Source organism: Gorilla gorilla, chromosome 2 (assembly GCF_029281585.2).
Source record: "Gorilla gorilla gorilla isolate KB3781 chromosome 2, NHGRI_mGorGor1-v2.1_pri, whole genome shotgun sequence".
Classification (NCBI taxonomy): domain Eukaryota; kingdom Metazoa; phylum Chordata; class Mammalia; order Primates; family Hominidae; genus Gorilla; species Gorilla gorilla.
Window position 1 is genome coordinate 140474721 of NC_086017.1, and position 27413 is coordinate 140502133.

Below are 27413 nucleotides of genomic sequence, written 5' to 3' on the forward strand. Positions count from 1 at the left end.
GGGGCGGGGCCTGGCGCCGGGAGCGCGGGCTGAGGCGGGGCTGACGTGAGGGGCGGTGACGCGGGTGGCCAAAGCGGAGCGGAGGGGAGGTGAAGAGAGTCGAGGGAGGTGACGCGCGCTGCCGGGGCGAGGTGAGGGGAGGGGAGGCGACGCGGGCGGTCGGGGTATGGCGAGGGGAGGGGAGGGGAGGGGAAAGGACGCGACGCGAGCTGACAGAGGGGAGGCCCGAGAGGACGCGAGGCGACGCGGAGAGGGCGGCCTGGGCCGAAGTGAGGCGACGCGGGGCGGCGGAGTCTGAGGGCCGGAGCGGAGCGGAGGCGACGCGGGGAGGGGCGAGGGATCGCGGCCGGTGGCTGGGGGCCACCTGCTCCCCGAGCACCGGCCCCCGCTCCGGGGAGCAGAGTCCGGAGCGGGATCCGCGGCCCACAGGTTCGCAGGTCGGGCCCGGGGACGCTGCGGACTAGCGGGCGGGAGGCGGGGATTCTGCACCCCGGCCCCAGGCCGTCCAGTGGCCGCCCTCGAGGTGAGCGGGTGCTGGCCGGCGTGGGCCGCTGACCCCAGCGGGGACTGGGGGGAAGGACGGGGAGTTGGGGGCACCGAGGCACCCGGAGGAGGCGACCCCAGCTAGCTGCGCTTGCCCTGCTTGGCTGGACTGTGAAGCCCCCTCCGCTGCGGCTCTTCCTGCGCTCAGGCAGGCATTTGCAGAGCTCCTCTCGGGACTTGCCTCAGTGCCCTGCACGGAGCTGGGCAGTGGGCTCAGGGAGCGAAGCAAACGGGCACATCCTTGTCCTTGTGGGACTTTTTGGGGAAGACTTTAGACGGTGGTCACGGAGGGGCACGGCCCTGTGGGAACGGAAAGAGAAGGCGGGGACTCAAGGAATAAGACCTAATATTTGAGATACGTAAGCCTTTTCCTTACGTTTTGTAATTTAAAGGTTGCGAGGGGCGGTGTTGAAGAATGTGTGGGCGAACATCCTGTCACTTACCTAGAGATGTTCTCACGAGAGCTTGCGCCTACCAGGATCGGCGGGGCCAGCAGCGGCTCCCGGAGTGGAGGGACCCTGATAAGTACTGCCCATCTTACAACAAGAGTCCTCAATCCAACAGCCCAGTGCTTCTGTCTCGACTTCACTTTGAGAAGGTAACCAGCATTGCACTATGCTAGCCCCTCGCCCAGCCTCGTGATGGTCATCTCCTATTTGGTTTGGTGTGTGCTCCGCCTCTTGGGATGACATTAAAAACCAGCCTTTACTGATATATTCTGACTTCCAGTTGAGAACCTCTCTTGGCCTCATGAAAGAAGTTTTATCAGTGGCTTCTAACACTGATAAAGACGTATTTTTCAGCATTTTTCAGGCTCAATTTAAATGCCTTTGCTATACATGGCATACTAGCCTTAATATATGCCAAATTTATATGAGCTTTGTGTTTTAAAATAGCAGCTTTCACTGATCATCAGGGTCATTGGAGTATCTAAAAAATATAATAAAAAAATTTAAGGCCAGGCGCCATGGCTCATGCCTGTAACCCCAGCACTTTGGGAAGCCGAGGTGGGAGGATCACTTGAGCCTAGGAGTTGGAGACCAGCCTGGGCAACATAGGGAGACCCCATCTCTACAAAAAATAAAAAAATAAGGTGGGAAGATCACTTGAGCTGGGGAGGTCGAGGCTTCATGAGCTATGGTTGTACCACTGCACTCCCACCTGGGTGACAGATCAAGACCCTGCCTAAAGAAAAAATTAAAAAAAATAAAAAATTTAAGAATATTTCTATGCCCTTTACCAGGCCAGCTTAATCAGACTTCTCTAGGCCTAGGACAGGCTTAAGATCAGTTAATTTAAAACACTTCTGATGTTTCTTGAACATTGAAAAGTTTTATTCTTTCTGCTTGTGTTTTCAATCTTTTTGTGTTTGTCTTTTACTAAGGCTAGAAACACATATTTGGTTTGGTTATCTGAAGTTTAATTGCATTCATTGTGTTTATAGTATTTATCACTGTAGTGTTGGAATTACCAGTCACTTACATTCATGTTTTAGTTTTTTGCCTTATCTCCTGAAAGTGTGTGTGTCTGTGTATGTGTGTGTAATAAAAATGCGTCGTTCTAGAAAGTAATAGTTTCTCCATGTCTTAAATATTTTAAATGACCTTGACATGTTTTTAAAAATCGTGATTGTTGGCTGGGTGCGGTGGCCCACGCCTGTAATCCTAGCACTTTGGGAGGCCGAGGCGGGCGGATCACGAGGTCAAGAGATCGAGACCATCCTGGCCAACATGGTGAAACCCTATCTCTACTAAAAATACAAAAATTAGCTGAGTATGGTGGCACGCACCTGTAGTCCCAGTTACTTGGGAGGCTAAGGCAGGAGAATCACTTGAACCTGGGAGGTGGAGGTTGCAGTGAGCTGAGATTGCACCACTGCACTCCAGGCTGGCGGCAGAGTGAGACTCCATCTCAAAAAAAAAAAACTGTGATTGTTTCCTTCCTGAATTTTGACTGTATTTGATTCATAATGCCGAAATCACTTTATAAAGTTGATTATACCTCTGGTACATACTCTTTAAACTTTTGTGATAATATGATAGTCAAAAAGGACTCATTTCTGCATTATAGGGAATCACATCATTTTGAAATAAAGATAACAGGCTGGGCATGGTGGCTCACACCTGTAATCCCAGCACTTTGGGAGGCCAAGACGGGTGGACCACCTGAGGTCAGGAGTTCGAGACCAGCCTGGCCAACATGGTGAAACCCCGTCTCTACTGCAAATACAAAAATTAGCTGGGTGTGATGGCGACAAAAATTAGCTGGGTGTGATGGCGGGCGCCTGTAATCTCAGCTACTTGGGAGGCTGAGGCAGGAGAATCGCTTGAACCCAGGAGGCGAAGGTTGGGGTGAGCCAAGATTGTGCCACTGTACTCGCCTGGGCAACAGAGTGAGACTCCATCTCAAAAAGAAATAAAGATAACAAATAATGGCTGGGCACGGTGGCTCACGCCTGTAATCTCAGCACTTTGGGAGGCTGAGGCGGGGCAGTGGGATCTCTTGAGGTCAGGAGTTTGAGATCAGTCTGGCCAACATGATGAAACTCTGTCTGTACTATAAAAAAAAAAAAAATGTGGAGGTTGCAGTGAGTTGAGAATGTGCCACTGCACTCCAGCCTGGGTGACAGAGCAAGACTCAGTCTCAAAAAAAAAAAAAAAAAAAATCAAATAATGTTCTTGGTTGAATGAAGCCATTTATATGACATAGTTATTTTTGTGTCATTTTTAGAGGATGCGTACTTCCCTATTGAAACTTTTTGTTTTAAATGAGAGGGGAATCAAAATAAAATATTCTGGAGAACCTTGAAGGGGAAAAGAGAGCATAAAACATATTTCAAAGGAAAGCATAACTTAGAGTGAGAATAGAGAGCAGGATTAAGTGTATGAGCCTGGCCAGGCCTGGTGGCTCACGCCTGTAATCCTAGCACTTTGGGGGAGGCTGAGGCCAGAGAATTGCTTCAGGCCAGGATTTCAGGACACCAGCCTGAGCAAATGAGACCCTGTTTTTAACAAAAAAAAAAAAAGCCTTAGTCATTTATATGACCTCCTTAGAATTATAGAAAGTTAGCTGGAAGAAAAATTTGTCTAACAGATGTAAAGATAGAAGTATACATAGATTATGACTTGTCCTAGGTTACCTAATCAATGAGGGACAGAACTAGAACTGAGATCCAGACCACCACCCCACTCCAATGGATGCATCCTGGAACCAGGAATGGGGAAGGTGGAGCCACTAGCAAATATAGCCCTCATTTGGGCCAGTGGTATGAATTTGCTGATATAGTATTTGATTTCACATCTCTAACAAGTTTTGTTAAGATTGCTATGGTTTCTTAATTTTGATAATATTTGATATCTCATTTTTCTCAGACCTATAAATTATAAAGCAAAATTAGAACCATTTTAGCAGTTCATTCAAATCATTAACAGCCTGCATATGTATATAGATAGCAACATTTTCATTTGAAACCACAGATTTGCAAATTACTTCCTGTTTCATTTATCCACCCCAGTGCTACCAGCTGTTCTGTTCAGAAGTCCAAAAGGGTAGAGGAAAGATGACTAATATTGAGCAATGGTCTTAGTATTTTGGCTTTTCAACTACTTTCTATTCGTCATTCTCACATTTGGATTTGGTTTACAGTTGTCAAGGGTACACTCTCAACGATGATCAGTGGAATTTGTGAGAGCAGAATTCTCAACCTTGACACCATTGACAGTTTTGGCCAGGATAATTTTTTGTCATAGGGAGCTATTCTGGGCGTTGTAGAGCGTTTAGCAACATCCTCTACCAGCTAGATGTCAGTAGCATCCTCCACAATAGCATCCCCCAGATCAGAGCAACCAAAGGTATCTCCAGATACTGCCAGAAGTCTCTGGATGGTGGGGAGGGGTGTGTCAGAGTTGTCCCGTACTGAGAACCGCAGATTTTTCAGTATTGTTGTCTTGCAAATTTCTGATGAAAGATCATTTAGTTGACCATTGCGTAATGTTGTCTCATTCTCATTTATGCACTGAGCTGGGGGTCCTTCTGCTTGGAAGACTTTTTTTTTTTTGGAGACAGGGACTTGCTGTGTTGCCCAGGCTGGAGTGCAGTGGCGCAATCATGGCTCACTGCAGCCTTGACCTCCCAGGCTCAAGCGATCCTGCTGCCTCAACCTCCCCAGCAGCTGGGATCACAGGCTTTTCATTTTGACATTTTGAGGGGGAAGTTCTCACTATGTTGCTCAAACTGGTCTCAAGACTCGAGCTCAGGCCAGGTGCAGAGGCTCACACCTGTAATCTCATTACTTTGGGAGGCTGAGGCAGGTGGATCGCTTGCAGTCGGGAGTTGCAGACCAGCCTGACCAACATGGTGAAACCCTGTCTCTACTAAAAATACAAAATTAGTCAGGTGTGGTGGTGCCTGTAATCCCAGCTACCTGGGAGGCTGAGGCAGGAGAATCGCTTGAACCTGGGAGGCGGAGGTTGCGGTGAGCCAAGATCGCGCCATTGCACTCCAGCCTGGGCAACAAGAGCGAAACTCTGTCTCAAAAAAGAAAAATCAACCTTGAGCTCAAGGGATCCTCCCCACTTGGCCTACCAGAGTGCCAGGATTATAGGCTTGAGCTGCCAGAAGGCAAATTTGATTCTGGAAGAGAAAGAGGATTTATGAAATCTCTGTTTTCAACTGTTCTTTCTCACAAACACACACAAACAGTCCTCATTATTCTTAGATTTCATATTTCCAAATTCACCTACTCACTAAAATTTATTTGTAACCCCTAAATTCATACTCACTTTGCTTTTGCAATCATTGGTGCACATACAGAGAGCTGACAAATTTGAGTACCTTGATGTTTCCAGCTGAGGTTGATCGAGGCAGAGCTCTGCCTTCTTGTTTCATCTCTTACGTTATAAACAAGTATCTTTTTTGCAGCCAGTTTAGTGCCATGTGTGATTTCACTGTTTAAAATGATCCCAAGCATAGCACTAAAGTGCTGGCTGGTATTCCCAAGCTAAAGAAGGCTGTGATATGTCTTACAAAGAAGATATATACATTGGGTAAGCTTTAGTCAGGCATGAGTTATAGTGCTCTTGGTCTTGAATTTGGTGTAAATGAATTAAGAGTAAGTTTAAATTAGATGTCTTTAAACAGAAACACACATAAAACAAGGTCATATATTGATCAGTTGATGAAAGTGTCGTCACCAGATGCTGTTAGAAACATAACCTTGCATTTCCCTAAGAGCAGCAGTTCAGTACTCAAAGCAACTTTATGAAATCTAACTACTGCAAATAAAGGGAATCAACTGTTTGTGTGTATATATATGAAAAGAGAATTGGCCGGGTGCAGTGGCTCACGCCTGTAGTCCCAGCACTTTGGGAGGCTGGGAGGCTGAGGCAGGTGGATCACTTGAGGTCAGGAGTTCGAGACCAGCGTAACCAACATAGTGAAACCCTGTCTCTACTAAAAATACAAAATTAGCTGGGTGTAGTGGCACATGCCTATAATCCCAGCTACTTGGGAGGCGGAGGCAGGAGAATCGCTTGAACCTGGGAGGCAGAGGTTGCATTGAGCTGAGATCGTGCCACTGCACTCCAGCCTGGGCAACAGAGCGAGACTCCATCTCAAAAAAAAGAGAATTAACGGATACAGCAGGCAGGATTCTGGAAGAAGCAGGACTGGATTTTATCAGCAGCACTATGGAGGGATTAGCTTTTAAACAAAAGGAAGCCCTTCTCCTGAGACTGCAACTACTGATGATTCCTTTCTTCAGATTCCATTCTCTCCTGACTTTCTTCATTCTACTTTTATCTTAGTAGGTACTTTTACTTGGAACTCTGCCTTTACCCTAATTTCTTCTTTTAACAAAATTTTTTGTACCCTCAGGTTAAATCCTGTACATGATATACTCTCTAAGAAACTTTACCTTCATGGCATTAATAGTCATCTTTTTATAGACAATTTTATGATTTGTTTTTAATCCTTACCTTAGAAAAATATTATACTACAATTTGAGTGCCTACTCCATGCCACACATTTTAACTATATTATCTTTCATTCTTGAAAATTATCCTACAAGGTAATTATTGTTTGTTCTAATTTTTGGATAAGGAAAGTTGAAGGCCCAAGAAGTTGAGACTAGTCCAACGTCATAAGTAGCAGAGAAAGGATTTTTTTTTTTTTTTTTTGAGACGGAGTCTTGCTCTGTTGCCCAGGCTGCAGTGCAGTGGCGCAAACTCGGCTCACTGCAAGCTCTGCCTCCCGGGTTCACGCCATTCTCCTGCCTCAGCCTTCCGAGTAGCTGGGACTACAGGCACTTGCCACCACGCCCAGCTAATTTTTTTTGTATTTTTAGTAGAGACGGAGTTTCACCGTGTTAGCCAGGATGGTCTCGATCTCCTGACCTCATGATCCACCTGCCTCCCGAAGTGCTAGGATTACAGGCGTGAGCCACTGCGCCCGGCCCAGGATTTTTTTTTTTTCATCAGAGTCATAGAGTGCAGTGGCACAATCTCAGCTCAATGCAACCTGCACCTCCCGAGCTCAAGCAATTCTCATGCCTCAGCCTCCCGAGTAACTGGGGTTACAGGCACACGCCACCACACCCAGCTAAGTTTTGTATTTTTAGGAAAGATGGGGTTTTGCCACGTTGGCCACGCTGGTCTCAAACTCCTGACCTGAGGTGATCCGCTCGCCTCAGCCTCCCAAAGTGCTGGGATTACAGGCGTGAGCCACCATGCCTGGCTCAGAGAAAGGATTTTTGAACCAGGATCTCCTTACAAAGACCTTGCTCTTTCCTCTACGCCAGGGATTGGCAAACTACGGTCCTCAGACCAAATCTGGCCTACTGCCTGCTTGTATAAAGTCTTATTAGACCACAGCTGCTATGGTTTGAATGTTTGTGTCCTTGAAAAATGCATATGTTGAAATCCTAACCCCCAAGATGATGGTATTAGGAGATAGGACCTTTGGCAATCAAAGCCCTCATGATTGGGATTAGTGCCCTTATAAAAGACACCCCAGAGATGCCATGTGACAACATAGTGAGAAGGTACCATCTGTGAACCAGAAAGTGGGCCTTCACCAGACACCAAATCTGCTGGCACCTTAATCCCAGCTTTCAGAACTATGAGATAAATCATATAGTATCACTCATGCCACATTCTGTTGGTTACAAGCCCGTCCAGATTCAAGGGGAACGAACATAGATTCTCAATTCTCAATGGGAGGAGTGTCAGATTTTGCAACCATTTTTTGAAAACTGCCACAGACTTCTCACTAGTATCAGAAATTCAACGTATGATCTTCATAAAACATTTCATCAGCATTTTTTCTTCTCTGTTCAGTAGTACCATCATTATTTCACTCTTCTGGGCTTGAAAACTTAATCATCCTTGCTTTTTTTCATCCAAATCCATTTGTACTACAATTTCTTTCTTTTTTTTTTTAAAAATCTTTTGGATGTCACTGTTTTTCTCACTGCCATCACCAGACCCCTGAACCATTGTAGTAACACCCCAAAATGCACTCTCTGCTCACTGGTCTCTCCCAACCCAGAGTGTACTGTGCCATGCAGAATAATGTGTATGTGCTGCTTAATCTGTAGATTTCATCAAATTATCAAGGGGCCCATTACTTAAAAAAAGTTTGACAACCATGTGTTGGGAGTCCCCAAGACTGCCCCCATATTTAGAGATTCATTAGAAGGGCTAAGCGTATAAGGCATAGTGTGTCTAAGGTTTATTAGTAAAAGGACGCAGAATAGAATCAGCAAAGGAAAAAGACACTAGTAGAAATCTGGAAAAAGTCATGCACAGGTTTCCTTATGTTCTCCTTCCTGTGGGAGGATACTTCCAAGCATGTTACTTTCTCCAGCAACGAAAAATGTAGTAATGTATATGTACAGTGTTTTTGTTTTTGTTTTTTTGTGGGTTTTTTTTGTTTTGTTTTGTTTTGTTTTTTTTGAGAGAAGGTCTTGCTCTGTGGTCCAGGTTGGAGTGCAGTGGCTCAGTCACAGCTCACTGGCAGCCTCAACTTCCCAGGCTCAAGTGGTCCTCCTACCTCTGCCTTCTAAGTAGCTGGAACTACAGGTGCATGCCACCACACCAGAATAATTTTTTTTTTTTTTTGGTAGAAACTGGAGTTTGCCATGATGCCCAGGTTAGTATGTACAATGTTTATGCCCAGAGAAACCCATTAGAGACTCAGGGTCCGAGGTTTTTATTGGAGGCTGATCATGTAGGCACTCTAGCAGGTACCTAGCAGGTACCAAAATTTCAGACTCCCAGAAGGAAAACAGGTGTTGGCATAAACTTTATTGTTTACACGGACTAGTCAGAATAAACCACCCTTATGAGTTGGGGAAAAGTGGGAACACTCTCAAAATCTAGTTCTGAGTTGTTGAGGGCCAACCTTGTATATAGGTTTTCCTAAAAATAGCATCCTCCAGTGCTTTGAGAGACTGAGGCAGGAAAATCGCTTGATCCTAAGAGTTCGAGACCAGGCCAGGCACAGGGGCTCATGCCTGTAATCACAGCACTTTGGGAGGCTGAGGCGGGTGGATCACAAGGTCAGGAGTTCAACACCAGCCTGGCCAGTATGGTGAAACCCTGTCTTTAGTAAAAATACAAAAATTAGCTGGCGTGGTGGTGGAAGCCTGTAGTCCCAGCTACTCGGGAGGCTGAGGTAGGAGAATCGCTTAAACCCAGGAGGCAGAGGTTGCAATGAGCCAAGATCGTGCCACTGCACTCCAGCTTGGGCAACAGAGCGAGACTCCGTCTCAAAAAAAAATAAAAATAAAAAAATTCGAGACCTGCCTGAGGAACATAGTAAAACCTCATCTCTACAAAATTAGCTGGACATGATGGTGTGCACCTGTAGTCCCAGCTACTTGGGAGGCTGAAGCAGGAGGATCACCTGAGCCCAGGAATTCAACGTTGCAGTGAGCTATGATTGTGCCACTGCACTCCAGCCTGGGCAACAGAGCAAAACTGTCTCTAAAAAACAAAAAAGTTTAAAGAAACTAAACCTCTTTGCATCCCTCTACCTTATTCAAACAGAATGTCTTAAATTCTAGTAAATATGATTGCTAAAGAACTCAAGTTACCTACATCATGATAAGTCATTAAATTGTTTTTGGCTGGTTGTGGTGGCTCACACCCACAATCCCAACACTTTGGGAGGCTAAGGTGGGCAAATCACTTGAGCCCAGGAGTTCAAGACCAGCCTGGGCAACATAGCGAAACCCCATCTCCATAAACAATACAAAAATTAGCTGGGTATGTGTCTATAGTCCCAGCTACTTGGGAGGCTGAGGTGGGAGGATGGCTTGAGCCAGGAGGTAGAGGTGGCATTGAGCCAAAATAGCGCCACTGCACTCCAGCCTGGATGACAGAGCCAGACCTTATCTCAAAAAAAATAAAAAAATTGTTTTCAAGTAGATTCCCTGTTTAAAAATAATCTTGAATTCTTTATATTTCAATACTACTAAATAATGTAATAAATACATATGTTAAATTAGGTTAGAATTTCATTATGATCTCCTCACTAGATCTTCTCTCCGTGGCAGGATGCAGACTCATCTGAGCGTATCATTGCTCCCATGCGCTGGGGCTTGGTCCCTTCTTGGTTCAAAGAAAGTGATCCTTCCAAGCTGCAGTTCAATACTACCAACTGTCGTAGTGATACCATAATGGAGAAACGGTCATTTAAGGTAGGTGGCTGGTAGCTATTAGTGCCCCGTATACCTCAGAAATAAGGTTCCAAAGGGTGTTTCCATCCTAGCCTACAGAGGACAACCAAAAATAAATAAATAACACAAAAAAGAATGTTCCCAGTTGTTAATGTGGAATGCTATTTTGTTACTACATAACAAACCACACCAGACTTAGTAGTGTGAAACAAAATGATAAACATTATCTCTCATATTCTCTGGGTTGACTGGGCTCATCTGGGCAGTTTTCACTTGGAAGTTCTCATGTTGCAGTTAGATGGCAGCTGAGGCTGGATGTCCAAGATGACTTCTTCACCCACATCTGACCCTTCAGCTGGGATGACTAGAACAACTAGAAGGCTTTCCATATGCCTAGCTCGAGGGTGTCAGGGTAGCCAGGCTTCTGTTATGGTGACTCATTTACCCCAGAGCTCATGATCCAACAGAGCAGGACAGAAGATACAAGCCTTTGTCTTACAGCATCACTTAATCTTGGCAGTCATACAGCATTACTTATGCTGTATTCTTTTATTGTTATTGTTTAATTTTTTTTTTTTAAATAGAGACAAGGTCTGGCTATGTTGCCCAGGCTGGTCTCAAACTCCTGGGCTCAAGTGATCCACCTGTCTGGGCCTCCCAAAGTGCTGGGATTACAGGTGTGAGCTATCACGCCCGGCCTACTTCTGTTGCATTCTATGGGTTACACAGAGCCAGCCCAAATTCAGTGTGGGAGGTGTCTACATAGGGTGTGAATACTGGGAAGCATGCTTCATTGGGGAGGCACCTTTGAAGACTAGCTATGACAAGTACCTATTTGTTAGAAAAGAGGTGATTGCTTTTATGTACATTATTTAATCTTTTCAACATCTATGTGAGTTGTGACTTTCTTTATCCATAAGAAAAGAGAGTGGCCGGGCGCGGTGGCTCACACCTATAATCCCAGCACTTTGGGAGGCCAAGGTGGGCGGATCATGAGGTCAGGAGATCGAGACCATCCTGGCTAACACGGTGAAACCCCGTCTCTACTAAAAATACAAAAAATTAGCCGGGCGTGGTGGCGGGCGCCTGTAGTCCCAGCTACTCGGGAAGCTAAGGCAGGAAAATGGCGTAAGTAAACCCAGGAGGTGGAGCTTGCAGTGAGCCGAGATCACGCCACTGCACTCCAGCGTGGGCGACAGAGCAAGACTCTGTCTCAAAAAAAAAAAAAAAAAGAAAAGAGAGGTACAGAGAAATTAAATAACCGTTTTAAGGTCATACATTGGCAGACCTCAGATTTTACATATTTGTTTGTTTGTTTGTTTGTTTTATTTATTTTGAGATGGAGTCTCATACTTTTGCCCAGGCTGGAGTGCAGTGGCATGATCTTGGCTCACTGCCACCTCTGCCTCCAAGTTCAAGTGATTCTCGTGCTTCAGCCTCCCAGGTAGCAGGGACTACAGGTGTGCACTACCACGCCCAGCTGATTTTTATATTTTTAGTAGAGATGGGCTTTCACCTTGTTAGCCAGGCTGGTCTCGAACTCCTGACCTCAAGTGATCCTCCCATCTCGGCCTCCCAAAGTCTTGGGATTACAGCCGTGAGCCACCCGCCTGGCCCAAACCTCAGATTTTAATTCAAGTTCTCCAAGTAATGGCAACCTGTGAAACATGATTGTATCACTAAGACCATATCTTGCTCACATTTTCCCTCAGGTGCCTCTGAGAAAGGGAAGACGCTGTGTCGTTTTAGCAGATGGATTCTATGAGTGGCAGCGATGTCAAGGAACAAACCAGAGGCAGCCATACTTCATCTATTTTCCTCAGATCAAGACAGAGAAGGTATCATTATCAGCATTCACAATATATATTTGGAAAGGCACAGGGAAACAAATTAATCCAAACGACATTTTTTTCTTCCCCATAGTTTTATTTATTTATTTTAAAATAACAGCTTTGGCCCAGTGCGGTGGCTCACGCCTGTGATCCCAGCACTTTGGGAGCCCAAGACGGGAAGATTGCTTGAGCCCAGGAGTTTGAGACCAGCCTGGGCAACATGGTGAAACCCCGTCTCTACAAACAATACAAAACTAGCTGGGCATGGTGGTGTATGCCTGTAGTCCCAGCTACTCAGAAGGCTGAGGTGGGAGGATCACTTGAACCCATGAGATAGAGGCTGCAATGAGCTATGATCACACCACTGCACTGGGCGACAGAGCAAGACTCTGTCAAAATAAAATAAAATAAAGTGAAATGAAATGAAATGAGCTCATTGAGAGATAATTCACCTTAAAATTCACCTTTTTAAAATGTGCAATTCAGGAGTGTTTTAGTATATTCAAAGTATGCAATTATTACCTCTATTTTTAGAATATTTTTATCACTCTAGAAGGAAACTACATATCCATTAGCAATCACTCTTTATTCTCCACTATGCCCAGCCCCTGTCAAACACGAATCTACTTTCCATCTCTATGGATTTGCCTATTTTGGACATTTCATAAAAATGGAATCATAGAATATGTGGTCTTTTGTGACTGGCTTCTTTGATTTAGCATAATGTTTTCAAGATGCATCCATGTTTGGCATGGATCAGCACTTCATTCCTTTTTGTAAGAACAGACCACATTTTGTTAATTCGTTCATCAGTTGATAGACACTTGGATTGTTTCCACTTTTTGGTTATTATGAATAATGCTGCTATGAACATTCATGTACAAGTTTTGCATGGATTTGTTTTCATCTCTCTTGGATAGATGCCTAGGAGTGGAATTGCTAGGTCATATTACAACTCTACGTTTAACATTTCCTTCATAAAACTTTCACTGTGGCTGGGCGCAGTGGTTCAGGCCAGGCACGGTGGCTCATGCCTGTAATCCCAGCACTTTGGGAGGCCAGAGCAGGTGGATTGCTTGAGCTCAGGAGTTCAAGACCAATCTGGGCAACATGGCGAAAACCCATCTCTACCAAAAATACAAAAAATTAGCTGGGCGTGGTCCCAGCTACTTGGGAGGCTGAGGTGGGAAGATGACTTGAGCCCAGGAGGTGGAGGTTGCAGTGAGCTGAGGTCGTGCCACTGTACTCCAGCCTGAGTGACAGAGTGAGACCCCATCTCAGAAATGAAACAAAAACCCTTTCACTGTAAGACATAATTTGAACTGTTCATGTTAAAACATTATCAGGAGATTGAAAACAAATCTGACATGCCAACATCATGTTTTATTTTTAATTAGATTATTTAGTCTGACACTGCTAAAGCACCTGAGTTCTTAGCAGTTTGCGTGTTAAAATTGGGAATTGTTTGTTCACCTGTCATCTCATTTTGGGGACTGGAAATAGTGTTACTGAGTAAAAGGGACTTGCTACCCAATGTGCTAGAAGCCAATACCATGATACTGAGTAGCTGGTCCCAGCTACTTGGCAGGCTGAGGTGGAATGATAGCTTGAGCCTGAGGTGGGGAGTGGAGGGTGCAGTGAGCCGAGATTGCACCACTGCACTCCAGCCTGGGTAACAGAGAAAAGTTTTTTTTTTTTTAAGTTTTTTTTTTTGAGACAGAGTCTCTCTGTGTTGCCCAGGCTGGAGTGCAGTGGCGCGATCTCGGCTCACTGCAACCTCTGCCTCCCGGGTTCAAGCGATTCTCCTGCCTCAGCCTCCCAAGTAGCTGGGACTACAGGCCTGTGCTACCAGGCCCGGCTAACTTTTTGTATTTTTAGTAGAGACGCGGTGTTAGCCAGAATGGTCTCAATCTCCTGACATCGTGATCCACCCACCTCGGCCTCCCAAAGTGCTGGGATTACAGGCGTGAGCCACTGCGCCTCGCCGAGAAAAGTTTTTTATTTCAAGTCGACTAACAAGAAGACAGGAGTCCAGCCCAACTCTGTCTCCCTAGCTGGCTTTAAGGAGTACTTTTATTAAAAAAAGGTTTAGGGAGTGGATTCTGGGATTAGTAGGTGATTGGTGGAAGGAAAGGGGAGGCCTGGAAAGTCTTCAGGTATGTGCAGTTATCTCTTCCTGCCTCCATATAGGTCTCATGTGCAAATTCAGGGGGAGTTAGTATGAAATGTGGTGGAAATTCAGGCTGTGATATAAGCAAGCTTGTTTTGCATATACTCTAGTCAGTTATTGGTTCCAACCAATTCAGCCAGTTTTGTTATCTTACAAGCGGAGGGAGTTTCACTGTTTCAGCAAGTTATTTTCTTATGTGCTATCCTGTAAGCCCAAGAATTTAGTCATTGGTGTTTTTGTTTGTTTGTTTTTTAACTCTTCGGGGCAGTTTCAGTAGTCAAGAGAGTTTGCCTCACCCTCAGAAAATTCCCTATCAGTGATGGGTGCACCAAAATCTCAGAAATCACCACTAAAGAATTTATTCATGTAACCAGACACCACCTGTTCCCCAGAAACTATTGAAATAAAACATAAATTAAAAAAGAAAATTCCCGGTCTAGCCAGTCTAGTAACACACAAATGATTTGGTACAAGACAAGATTAATTTATAAAAACATCTATCAATTATAATAGCAAATATTAAGCACTTACTACTAGTCAGTTACTCTTTCTAGGAACTTAATGTGTATTAGCTTAATATACATTAATTCTTTTTTTTTTTTTTTTTTTTTTGAGACAGAGTTTCACTCTTGTTGCCCAGGATGGAGTGCAATGGTGTGGTCTTAGCTCACTACAACCTCCACCTCCTGGGTTCAAGCAATTCTGCCTCAGCCGCCTGAATAGCTGGGATTACAGGTGCGTGCCACCATGTCTGGCTAATTTTTGTATTTTTAGTAGAGACAGGGTTTCACCATGTTAACCAGGCTGGTCTCTAACTCCTGACCTCAGGTGATCCGCCTGCCTCAGCACCCCCTAAGTGCTGGGATTACAGGCATGAGCTACTGCGCCTGGACTTGAACTTAATTTTTACACTACAGATAGTTGGGTTTTCCTTTTTGATTCAGTCTGACAATCATTCTTTTAATTTGTGTTTAGAACATTTAATTTAATGTAATTATTGATGTGATTGGGTTAAAATCCATTGTTTTGCTAGTTTTCTATTTGTTCCATCAACTCTTTGTTCCTTTTCTCCTGATCTTTCTGTTTTGGGAATAATCTTTTATCTCCATTATTGGCTTATTATTTTTACCTCTCAAAAAATGTCTTTAGGCCGGGCGCAGTGGCTCACAACTCTAATCCCAGCACTTTGGGAGGCCAAGGCGGGCGGATCATGAGGTCAGGAGATCGAGACCATCCTGGCTAACACGGTGAAACCCTGTCTCTACTAAAAATACAAAAAAAAATTAGCCGGGTGCAGTGGTGGGTGCCTGTAGTCCCAGCTACTTGGGAGGCTGAGGCAGGAGAATGGTATGAACCCGGGAGGCGGAGCTTGCAGTGAGCCAAGATTGCGCCACTGTGCTCCAGCCTGGGCGACAGAGCGAGACTCCGTCTCAAAAAAAATAATAAATAAATAAATGTTTTTAGTAGTTGCCCTACAGCTTACGGCATACATTTTAAGTTAATAACATTCTGTCTTTATACACTACATTACTATTGAAAAGACCTTACAACAGTATTCTCCCAGTTCCTCCTGTCTTTTGGGCTACTGTTATGCATTTTATTTTTACATATACTATAAACTTACAATACATTGCTATTTTACTGTAGATGGTCAATTATGTTTTAGAGTGGTAAAAAATAACAAAAGTTTTTGTACATGTACCTTCATTTTAGCCATTTCCATGGATCTTCACTTATTTGTATAGATCCAGTTTTCTCTCTGGTATTATAGTCCTTCTGCCTGAAGGACTTTAATTTTTCTTGTAGTGTGGGTCTGCTGGTAATAAATTCTGATTTTTTTGGTCTGAAAAAGTATCTATTTTTTTATTTTAAAAAATCATCAGGGCCGGGTGCAGTGGCTCATGCCTGTAATCCCAGCACTTCGGGAGGCCGAGGTGGGCGGATCACCAGGTCAGGAAATCGGAAATCGAGACCATCTTGGCTAACACGGTGAAACCCCATCTCTACTAAAAACACACAAAAAATTAGCCGGGTGTGGTGGCAGGCACCTGTAGTCCCAGCTACTTGGGAGGCTGAGGCAGGAGAATGGCGTGAACCCAGGAGGCAGAACTTGCAGTGAACCGAGATGGCGCCACTGCACTCCAGCCTGGGCGACAGAGTGAGACTCCATCTCAAAAAAAAAAAAAAAAAATTCATGCTTTTGATTGATATATAATTCACATATAATAAAATTCACCCTTTTAAAATGTACAGTGGTTTTTAGTATAGTCAAAACCTTGGCCAGGCACAGTGGCTCTAAAATTAACCATGCATGGTGGCTCGCGCCTGTGGTCCCAGCTACTTGGGAGTCTGACGTGGGAAGATCACTTGAGCTTAGGAGGTCGAAGTTGCAGTGAGCCGAGATCACACCACTACACTCCAGCCTAGGTGACACAGTGAGACTCTATCAAAAAAAAAAAAAACCACAAAATGTTGTGCAGCCATCATCACTAATTCCACAATGCTGTTGTCAACCCCAAATAAAACCACACCCATTAGTAGTCACTTTCCATACCTCCCTGTCTTTAACCCCTGGCAACCACTGTCTGAGAGGTATTTTTCACTGTATATAAGATTTTGGGTCAGTGGTGTTTTGTTTTCTTTCAGTACTTTAAAAAAATACACTTCATTGTCTCTGGCTCTCATAGTTTCTTTTGAGAAGTCTAGTGTATAACTGTCTTTTTTCTTTTGTATGTAATGCATAAATGTGTGCTGCTCTCACCACCTTCCCCTCCACCTCCCTCCACCCCTGCTTTTAAGATTTTCTCTTAGGGCAGCTGTTTGAATACATTGTGTGTATGTGTTTTAGCCTATTCTCTTTGCTGCTTGGATCTGCAGTTTGATATCTTTCATAATTTATGGAAATGTCTTGGCTTTTTCCTCTTCAAATATTTCTTCTGCCCCATTTTCTCTTTCTGGGATTCTAATGACACGTGTTAGATGATTTAATTGTCCCATCGTTCTTGGATATTCTCTCCATTTTTCTTTCTTTTTTTCTCTCTGTTTCAGTTTAGATACTTTTCACTGACCTTTTTTTTTCTTTTTTTGAGATGAAGTCTCGCTCTGTCACCCAAGCTGGAGTACAGTGGTGCAATCTTGGCTCACTGTAACCCCTACTTCCCAAGTTCAAACAATTCTGCCTCAGCCTCCCAAATAGCTGGGATTACAGGCATGCACCACCATGCCCAGCTAATTTTTTTTGTATTTTTAGTAGAGACGGGGTTTGATAAGGTTGGCCAGGTGGGTCTTGAACGCCTGACCTCAAGTGATCTGCCTGCCTTGGCCTCCCAGAGTATTGGGATTACAGGCATGAGCCACTGCGCCTGGCCATTATTGACCTATCTTTAAGTTCACTGAGTCTTTCTTATAGTTTCTGTCTCTCTGCTAAAGTTCCTTATCTGTTCATGTATGTTGTCCACCTTTTCCACAAGAGTCTTTGACATTAATTTTACTTACTTCAAGTTCTCTGATAATTTCAGCATCTGGGAAATATAATCTCTTGAATCTGGTTCTATTAATTTCTAAATCTCTTGGTGGTTGATTGCTTTAGCTTTTTTTGTGTGTCTTGTAATTTTTTATTGTTGCCAGAGATGATATGTAGGACAGAGACTGAGATTAATAATATTTATGTCTGGAAATTCTTCTATTAGGCCATTAATATATGGGGTTAAGTCAGTCTTGTCAGGAATTGAACTGGGTTTGGGCTTTGTTCTCATTACAGTGCCTTTGTTTTGTTTTTGTTTTTGTTTTTGAGACGGAGTCTCCCTCTGTTGCCCAGGCTGGAGTGCAGTGGTGCGATCTCAGCTCACTGCAAGCTCCGCCTCAGCCTCCCGAGTAGCTGGGACTACAGGCGCCCGTCACCAGGCCCAGCTAACTTTTTGTATTTTTAGTAGAGACGGGGTTTCACCGTGTTAGCCAGGATGGTCTCGATCTCCTGACCTCGTGATCCGCCTGCCTCGGCCTCCCAAAGTGCTGGGATTACAGGCATGAGCCACCACGCCCAGGCTACAGTGCCTTTGTTTGACCACAGGCTTTCAAGTGCTCTGGTGTTATCCAGTGTTTAGGATAAGGATTGACTTTCCAGAGGGTTTCTCAGCAGCCCTCCTCTCTTCAGTTGTTGGATTTTCCTGTGAGCCTGTGCCTTAGACATGGTCTTTCTTGTGCCCTTTTCCCTCTTCCAGAGGTAGACTGCTTCTGCTTGTCACTTAATGTTTGTCGTCTAAACAGGGGTGGAGGCAGTTCTCCGTTCAGTCTGTCTTAAGCAGATGTGGCTCTCTGACTCAGTCTTCCCCAGGGCGTAGGGGGCTTTTTCTTTTTCTCCTTCCCCAGCCTCCGTGGGTGTTTACCTGATTCCTAGGAGTGACAGGGATTATTATTATTACCCTTTCCCTGGCAGCTTAAGACTTTTGCTCCTTAGGGGAAAAGTGATTAGGTGAGGCAGAGGAGCTTGCCTTTAAGGTATGCAACAGTGAGGATGGCTTCCTCCAGGCTCCTGCCCTGTGCCGTCTTTTTTGAGCACTGGCAAAGTCCAAGGAGAAGAGCCTGTGAGCTGGTGCAAACTCCTCTGAGGTTTGCAGCTCCTAGGGATTCTGTACTATCCTGCTAGCCTGTACGCTGCTTGTAGAAATGTGATAATAACATTATCTGAATTCTTAACCTGGTTGTATGAAGGCTTGTGTCTCCCTCCTGATGCTGGCAATAAGCCAGTACTTGTGTCCCATTGCCCCTTGGAGGACCTTGTCTTTTCTTAAATTTCAGGGAAATTGATCGACTTACCTCTCTGATGAGTTTAAGAAAAGTTATAATTTTGCATATTATCCAGCTTTTTTCTTATTGTTAGAATAGAAGTGACGTTCTTTCCAGCTTTCTACATTTTAGTCCTTGAATTGAATTTTGAATGGCAATTAGGAATTGGCATGAAATTCAATTCAATTAAGAAAGGGTGGGAAGGACATTTTGGGCAGAGGAAGGTTGCTTCAGCAAGACACAGGAGCATGACATTGCATGAGAGCTTCATTTACCAACAGCTGGTTTGGGTTCAAATTAACAATGTAAGTAATAGCTAGAATGGTGGGCCAGTTCACGGAAGGCCTAAATGTCCAGTGAAGGTGTTAAATTCTGAAAGTATTAAGGAGCCATGAATCTATAGCTTCAGTTGGCATTTGCCACCAACCTTCTTTCCTTTGGTGACAGAGGGGTTAATAAGACGTGGGCTGAATTACTTTTAAAATGATTTCCATGCTCTCGAGTCTGAAGTAGTACCTAACCTGCATGTAGAAGAAGTCTGCTGAGTGCATCTAATCTGCCCATATATTTTGCTTCCAGTCAGGTAGCATTGGTGCTGCAGATAGTCCTGAGAACTGGGAGAAAGTCTGGGACAACTGGAGGCTGCTGACAATGGCTGGGATCTTTGACTGCTGGGAGCCCCCAGAGGGAGGAGATGTCCTGTATTCCTATACCATCATCACAGTGGATTCCTGCAAAGGCTTGAGTGACATCCACCACAGGCAAGTCATACTTCTTAGCCCTGGATCCAAAAGGATCCAAAAGATGATTTGTCCTCTGCTTTTAGGTAGCTTTAGAGAGTAGGAAACCAAGTCATTTTACAACGTAAAGTTACAATCAGTTTGTCTCTAACATGACATACATTCCTAAAAATCACTGTACTATGCAAAACGATAGAATAAAAACCAAATAACTTAGGGGAAAAGTGGGGTTAAGGAGACAACACTTAAAATGTTGTCAGTGACACATTAAAAAAATAATGGAAACCTAATAAAACAGTAGCACTGTTTTATTCATGTTAGGTGGTTAAGAAATAAATAAATACTACAGGCTGAGCATGGTGGCTCACGCCTGTAATCCCAGCACTTTGGGAGGCTGAGGTGGGTGGATCACGAGGTCAGGAGATCGAGACCATTCTGGCTAACATGGTGAAACCCCGTCTCTACTAAAAATACAACAACTAAATTAGCCGGGCATGGTGGCGGGCGCCTGTAGTCCCAGCTACACGGGAGGCTGAGGCAAGAGAATGGTGTGAACCTAGGAGGTGGAGCTTGCAGTGAGCCAAGGTCATGCCACTGCACCCCAGCCTGGGTGACAGAGTGAGATTCCATCTCAATAAATGCATACATACATACATACATACATACAATAAATATGGCACTATACCTCGACAAGACCTGAAGTTTGCTTGTTGCTTGTGGAAGTGAGTGTTGGAAGAAATGCATCTCATGAGTTATTGTGAAGTTGTGGAAGGAAGGTTATGTAAAATTTTTTATCTTTTGCAGTCTTAAATCCTGGGGCACAGTTTTCCTCCTATGAATGTGTTTCCTTTGAGGCATGCATTTGTAATAGATGCTATTTAATTAAAATTGAATATTTGATTCAATGTATAGCCTTCTCCTCCAATTAACTTCTGTATCACTGCTACAAATTCTTTAGCACATTTTCATCTGTACTTGTGGCTTCTCCCAATAGCAGAAAGCTTTGAAAATTGTCGCCATGTTCGAAACCAGTAAACTAACCACTACTAGCACTAAAAGGAGCCACTTGTGGTATTTAAGATTTTATTTATATATAGGCCTTATTTATATATTTTTTGTATGAACCTTATAGGTGCTTCTTTTTTTTTTTTTTTTTGAGACAGAGTCTCACTCTGTCGCCCAGGCTGGAGTGCAGTGGTGCGATCTCGGCTCACTGCAAGCTCCGCCTCCCGGGTTCACACCATTCTCCTGCCTCAGCCTCCCGAGTAGCTGGGACTACAGGCACACGCCGCCACGCCCGGCTAACAGGGTTTCACCATGTTACCCAGGATGGTCTAGATCTCCTGACCTTATGATCCACCTGCCTCGGCCTCCCAAAGTGCTGGGATTACAGGTGTGAGCCACCGCGCCTGGCTGGAGTACTTCTTGAAGTTGTTCCAGCCATGGTCATTTTTTTTTTGTAGCATCATCACTGATGTGGACTCTTTGATATCCTTTGCTCAGGAAATAATCACATGTTCTCATTTTTCTTCCAGGATCCTTTACTATTTCAAGCTTCTTTTCAATATTTAAAATGTTTCCATTCACATGCACTGCCTACCATGTTTTGAGCCAGGAAGCTTAGACATGTTTGAGATGTTAAATGTGCATCTTTATATATATATAGAAAAGTTCAGAAAGGCAAAAGAAGAGCAAAACACAATTTTGTAAAATAGTATGCAGTGAGCCAAAGTAGCAGTCAGTGTTTGAGATGGGTGCATTTTGTGGCTCACTTCATCTGGGTGCAGTTTTCGGTGTTCACCTTGTGTTTCTCACAGATGAAACTGTGCATAAGCAAACACAAAATTTGCATTGTGCTCCAATTGCTCTCTACTATATCAGTGGCATTGGAACAGATTTGCATTTTAAACATAAGCATTGGCAGAACTGACTATACTTGTATTCTACCTTTATACTTTCTGCCAGAGCTGAGTACTCCCTGAAGTGATTTTTTGGAGTTCTCCTGAAAAGAATGCAGTGTGACACCTGTCAGGATTACCTGCTTTAGCCTTGTCCTAGGCTATATCTGTGAAAATATGCTTTCATGTGGCCGGGCGCAGTGGCTCACACCTGTAATCCCAGCACTTTGGGACGCCGAGGTGGGTGGATCAGGAGGTCAGGAGATCAAGACCATCCTGGTGAACACTGTGAAACCCCATCTCTACTAAAAATACAAAAAAATGGCCAGGCGCGGTGGCTCACGCCTGTAATCCCAGCACTTTGGGAGGCTGAGGCGGGTGGATCATGAGGTCAGGAGATCGAGACCATCCTGGCTAACACGGTGAAACTCTGTCTCTACTAAAAAATACAAAAAATTAGCCAGACGTGGTGGCGGCTGCCTGTAGTCCCAGCTACTTGGGAGGCTGAGGCAGGAGAATGGCGTGAACCCAGGAGGTGGAGCTTGCAATGAGCCGAGATCATGCCATTGAACTCCAGCCTGGGCAACAGAGTGAGACTCCATCTCAAAAAAAAAAAAAAAAAAAAATTAGCCAGGCATGGTGGCGGGTGCCTGTAGTCCCAGCTACTCAGGAGGCTGAGGCAGGAGAATGGCATGAACCCGGGGGGTGGAGCTTGCAGTGAGTGGAGATCACGCCACTGCACTCCAGCCTGGGCAACACAGCAAGACTCTGTCTCAAAAAAAAAAAGAAGAAGAAGAAAAAAAAAAACAAAATATGCTTTCATGTGATGTAGTTCTCTTTTAGTAATTAACCTTTAAAAATTATATTTCATTTAATCTAAATCACCATTTAAAAATGTACCATTATTTTATACATTACAGTATTTAACATTATTTTATATGTTATGTATATATTTAGGAGACAAATGAACATTTGTCTGTATCTGAATCAACTGTACCGCCCAAAAAGTGTGTGCCACACTTTGCATTGGCCTGGGACATAAAACTGGAAGCTAAACCTAGTATATTTTCCTTACATCCTCTGGGTACCAGGAGTCATGTTTGACAGCTTCTCTGCTTTTCTGACGCATGGCTTCCTTTTGTTCACAATTTTCTTACTGTAAGTCTTTCAGAGGTGGTGAGGCTTGAGATTGCTGTTGATAGACAAGTTTTCAAGATCTATTTTCCCTTCATTCTAGGCTGGGGTGTCATAGAAAGTTTACCAATTTACTAGAGTGGACACTGGAGTACACTAGACCAGTTAGTACTCTTCACTGTCTTTGCCATGAAACTTTATAACATGGCTCTCCAGGTGTTGAATCTGGTGCCCTGTCACCCTGTGCTCAGGGAACACATGGCAGCAATCAGCATGTGAGGTGCAGAGGGAGGGCAAGCTCCCCTTGTGATATTTGAGGTATCAGCTGACTCAAGTCTCTCTCCCTTCTCTCCTTATTCTCATGCTGCCTCTCCCAACCATTGTCTTGACTTCCCTGGCCAGGATGCCTGCCATATTAGATGGAGAGGAGGCAGTTTCTAAATGGCTTGACTTTGGTGAAGTGTCAACTCAGGAAGCTCTGAAATTAATCCACCCAACAGAGAACATCACCTTCCATGCAGTCTCTTCTGTGGTGAACAACTCGCGAAACAACACTCCTGAGTGTCTGGCTCCTGTCGACTTGGTGGTCAAAAAGGTAGGGGCCTGTGACTGGTACAGTCCTTTTTGAGCTTTCTGTCTTCTGTCAGTGTTCCCTTTCTTTTAGGATGTGGCCTTTTATGATCAGCCCTTTAATTTGGACCATCAAAAGCTCTCATACTCCTTGTACACAGCAAGGTAGTGTAGAGCAGCAATTCTCAAACCTGGCTGTGACTCAGAGTCCCCAGGAGAAGAACTCTTTCAAAATGTAAATGCTAGACCCTATCTAGACATCCTGAATCAACATTTAGAGCTAGGCTTGGACTTTTGTATAATTAAGAAGCTTCAGGCTGGGCGCGGTGGCTCACGCCTGTAATCCCAGCACTTTGGGAGGCCGAGGCAAGTGGATCACGAGGTCAACAGATCAAGACCATCCTGGCCAATATGGTGAAACCCCGTCTCTACTAAAAATACAAAAATTAGCTGGGTGTGGTGGCCCGTGCCTGTAATCCCAGCTACTTGGGAGGCTGAGGCAGGAGAATCACTTGAACCTGGGAGGTGGAGGTTGCCGTGAGCCTAGATTGGGCCACTGCACTCCAGCTTGGTGACAGGGCGAGACTGCGTTTCAAAAAAAAGAAGCTTCAGCTGGGTGCAGTGGCTCATGTCTGTAATGCCAGCACTTAGAAGGCAAAGGTGGGAGGGTAACTTTACCTGAGGAGTTCCAGACCTGCCTGGGCAATATAGTGAGACCCCGTTCTCCACAAAAAGGAAAAAAAAAAGCTTCTTTGATGAGTCTGATAAACCACATTTGAGGACTCCTAATCTAGACAGTGATGGTGAGAAAGACAAAGGAGCCCTTGACCATATTGTTTCTCCGTCCCCAACCATGATTTTTGGTGTCTCTTTTCTGTATCTTTGCTTTCCGAACTACAAGTTGCAGGAGCTCTAGTCCTTAGTCTCCTTCAGGAGGATTTGAGAGCATTCCTACCATGAACCTTAACTTCTTAGAATCAGCAAGGATCCAGAGGGTGTATTTTAGGAATGGAAGGCAAACAAACAGAAGGCCTGCAGTGGGGAGAGAAGTTCCAGAGCAAAAAGCTGGCCCCCACTGACATTTGGGGTAAGGATTTAGGAGTAGTGATTGTTTTTAGGTGGCATGGAGGGACTTAAAATAGGACATACTTGGAATGTTCCAAGAATAGACATTTTAGAATGCCGTGTTAAGGATGATTGTAAGAACAGCTGTCCCCCTCTCTATTTTTCTTAAAGTTTTTTCCATACCCACAGTCAGTGTCATCTTTTTTTCTTTTGTCTTGATTCTGATAAACTCCTGCAACTGTGGCACTTTTTAAAAATTGGATAACTCTAAAACTAATTCTATATACAGGTTGAATATCCCTATCCAAAATGCTTGGGAACAGAAGTGTTTTAGATTTTGAATTTTTTCAAATTTTGGAATATTTGCATTATATACTTCCTAGCCGAATATCCTAAATCTGAAATGTACCAACAAGCACTTCCTTTCAAAGTCATGTAAGCACTTAAAAAGTTTAGGATTTTGGAGCATTTTGGATCTTGGATTTTCAGGGTTAGGATGCTCAACCTGTATTCATTTTGGACTAGACGCTGCCCATTTCTGCCATGGTCTTTTTTTTTTTTCCTTTTTCTTTTTTAGAGACGGGGTCATGCTCTGTTGCCCAGGTTAGACTGCAGTGGCATGATCATAGTTCACTGCAGCCTCGAACTCCTGGACTCAAATGATCCTCCCACCTCAGCCTCCCAGGTAGCTGGGACTACAAGCGTACACCACCATGCCTGGCTCATTTTTTTAAATTTTTTATAGAGATGGGGTCTTCCTATGTTTCCTAGGCTGGTCTCAAACTCCTGGGCTCAAGCGATCTTCCCACCTCAGCCTCCCAAAGTGCTGGGATTACAGGCATGCACCACTGTACCTAGCCCTGCCATGGTGTTTACTCCAAAAGATGTCACATTCTGGAGAGGTGGCATTGTGCTAATTCAGAACCTTTCAGTTCAGGATTGGGGTGTGATGTAAAGGAAGCAGAATGGAGTAGTGACAGTCAAGAAGAGGTTGTACAGATTGTCTGCACAAAGAGGAAACAATTTAGCCTTATCACAGTGGCTGTTAGAAATTCTTCTGTATCTCTCCAGTCTCGTTTTCCAACACTCCCCCTGGGTCATGCTGAATTACATTCTTTTCCCTGAGAATGCTTCATTCTCTGCACATTTGGAATGCCTTTCAGCTCTCTTCTCTGGCTGGTCCCACACAATCCTCTGTGAAACCTTCTCTAAGAGCTACTTTCCTGCCCCTTAGAGCACACTCCTCTCTTTCTACTCTTGACTGGTGGGCCCCAGCTGGCCCTTAGTAACATTTTCCAAGCCTGGGTAAGTACCTAATGCCTCTTCCCCTGTTTCTTCCCTTGGACTTGGCCTTTTCCCAAAAGCTTGAGCTGTATGGTTTGAGCTTTTTCCTCTTTCTTGTAGGAGCTCAAGGCAAGTGGCAGTAGCCAGAGGATGTTGCAGTGGTTGGCCACAAAGTCACCCAAAAAGGAAGACTCAAAAACACCTCAAAAGGAAGAGTCAGATGTTCCCCAGTGGTCCAGTCAGTTCCTGCAGAAGAGTCCACTCCCCACCAAGAGAGGCACTGCAGGACTCCTAGAGCAATGGCTGAAGCGGGAGAAGGAGGAGGAACCTGTGGCCAAGCGTCCTTACAGCCAGTGACACAGGACTTTCAGAGACCAAGGCCAGGGTCTGCTGCACTGCTGTTCTGATAATAGGTTCTTAACATTGTATGTATGTGTGTTTGCTTTGGGAGGAGGTGGCACGGTGTTAGTTGACAGTTGTGGGCTCATGTAGTCTTTTTCGCCATGAGTAGGAGCCCCTAGTGGGGCTGGTGGACAGCTTTGGAAGAGGTGTCCTGCTGCTGTCACCAGCCATGTGGGCCCCATAGGGGCACTGCGCCTGCTGCCCTTTCCTGGCAGGGCTGGTGGAGTCTTCCCTCAAAGCATGCCTTACCCAGCTGGGAAGTCTCTGCCCTGATCTGGTACTCCTCGTAGTAAGCTGTTTTCTGCTCAGCCACTGGGCTCTTTCAGTTTTTTAGTTCTTAAAAATTTATTTTTAAGTTCTAAAATAAAATAAAAATAAGTTCTTAAAATTTATTTTTTTCCTGAATAAATTATATTTGGTAAACTTCTGCCTACATTTTGGAAAGTGATGCTGGTGGGGAAAGTTCTAGATCTTACTTGGTTTCTTTTAGAATCAGTCTTCAGGAATGGATTTTGTCACAAATGGGGCATGGGGGCTTTCTGAGGAAATAACTACAAGTCTTGGTGGTGGGCTCCTTATTATGTTTCTTTTTCTTTCATTCTTGATACTTGGAAGTTGTCTGAATCGTTTAGCTTCAAACCAGCCTGAGTTTGAGTGCTTGCCGTAGCAGAACCTATCCTTACCACAGGTGGGAAGGAAAGGACCAGTTTCTAGCAGTGTCGGGCCACTCCTCTTTCGAACATCCCTAAGGGAGGCATTCACAAAAGCTGTCCCAAGCAGCTGGAAGAAAACAGCTTCCGAGATGACCAGGAGGACTGGGCGGCGCCGAGCCCAGAACGCTCCTGGCGCAGCACCGTTGGCCGATTGCTGCTGGTGGAGGGGCGGGGGTGCAGGCCCCAGTCTCTATGCAAATCAGGGATCAGAAGATCGGAATTTCCACCAATCAGCGGGAAGCCTCGGCCCTGTAACTGCTAATGGGAGACAGCAGCGCCACGCCACAGGCTTTTCCCCTGGTTTCGGGAGGGGTGGGGAGCCAGGTGGGGCTCCCGCCCAGACCCTTTCCCGAGGTCCGCCCTCTCCGCCTTTTCTCTAAATTCCTCTTTTGAGTGCCCTCCCTTCCGGTTGAGAGGCGGGGGTTGGCCCGTAGTTATACACTCAGTCACCCTGCACTGTGGAGGCGGGGGCCTCCCTTGTGGACTGATTTGCGTGGGATTTGGTTGTTTTATTAAGAGATTTAAAAAATTCAGATGACTTACTAGTATGACTGTTTTGTCATATTTGCTTCCAGGTTAATAAATGACAAAAATGAAA

General features: G+C 44.6%; 1 protein-coding gene across 5 annotated transcripts; it reads left to right on the forward strand.

Moving 5' to 3' along the window:
• On the forward strand, nt 1-27413 carry HMCES (5-hydroxymethylcytosine binding, ES cell specific). Of its 5 annotated transcripts, none has more exons than XM_031008959.3 (7): nt 1-131; nt 936-1141; nt 10100-10243; nt 11935-12060; nt 19589-19770; nt 23184-23376; nt 25821-27413. In XM_031008959.3, the coding sequence occupies exons 2-7, from the start codon at nt 959-961 to the stop codon at nt 26055-26057; spliced, it is 1065 nt and encodes a 354-aa protein (XP_030864819.3). In that variant the 5' UTR covers nt 1-131; nt 936-958; the 3' UTR covers nt 26058-27413. The 5 variants fall into 5 exon arrangements, with proteins under 5 accessions (XP_030864819.3, XP_055237496.2, XP_055237498.2 ...); XM_055381521.2 differs by lacking the exon at nt 1-131 and adding an exon at nt 199-269; XM_055381523.2 differs by lacking the exon at nt 1-131 and adding an exon at nt 204-437.

Bases quoted from the DNA above. Each gene is read 5' to 3' on its own strand.
- HMCES (XM_031008959.3), top strand. From the start codon at position 959: ATGTGTGGGCGAACATCCTGTCACTTACCTAGAGATGTTCTCACGAGA. The intron at 19,771-23,183 runs GCAAGTCATACT...TTCCCTGGCCAG, and splicing joins TTGAGTGACATCCACCACAG to GATGCCTGCCATATTAGATG. The intron at 23,377-25,820 runs GTAGGGGCCTGT...TCTTTCTTGTAG, and splicing joins TCGACTTGGTGGTCAAAAAG to GAGCTCAAGGCAAGTGGCAG.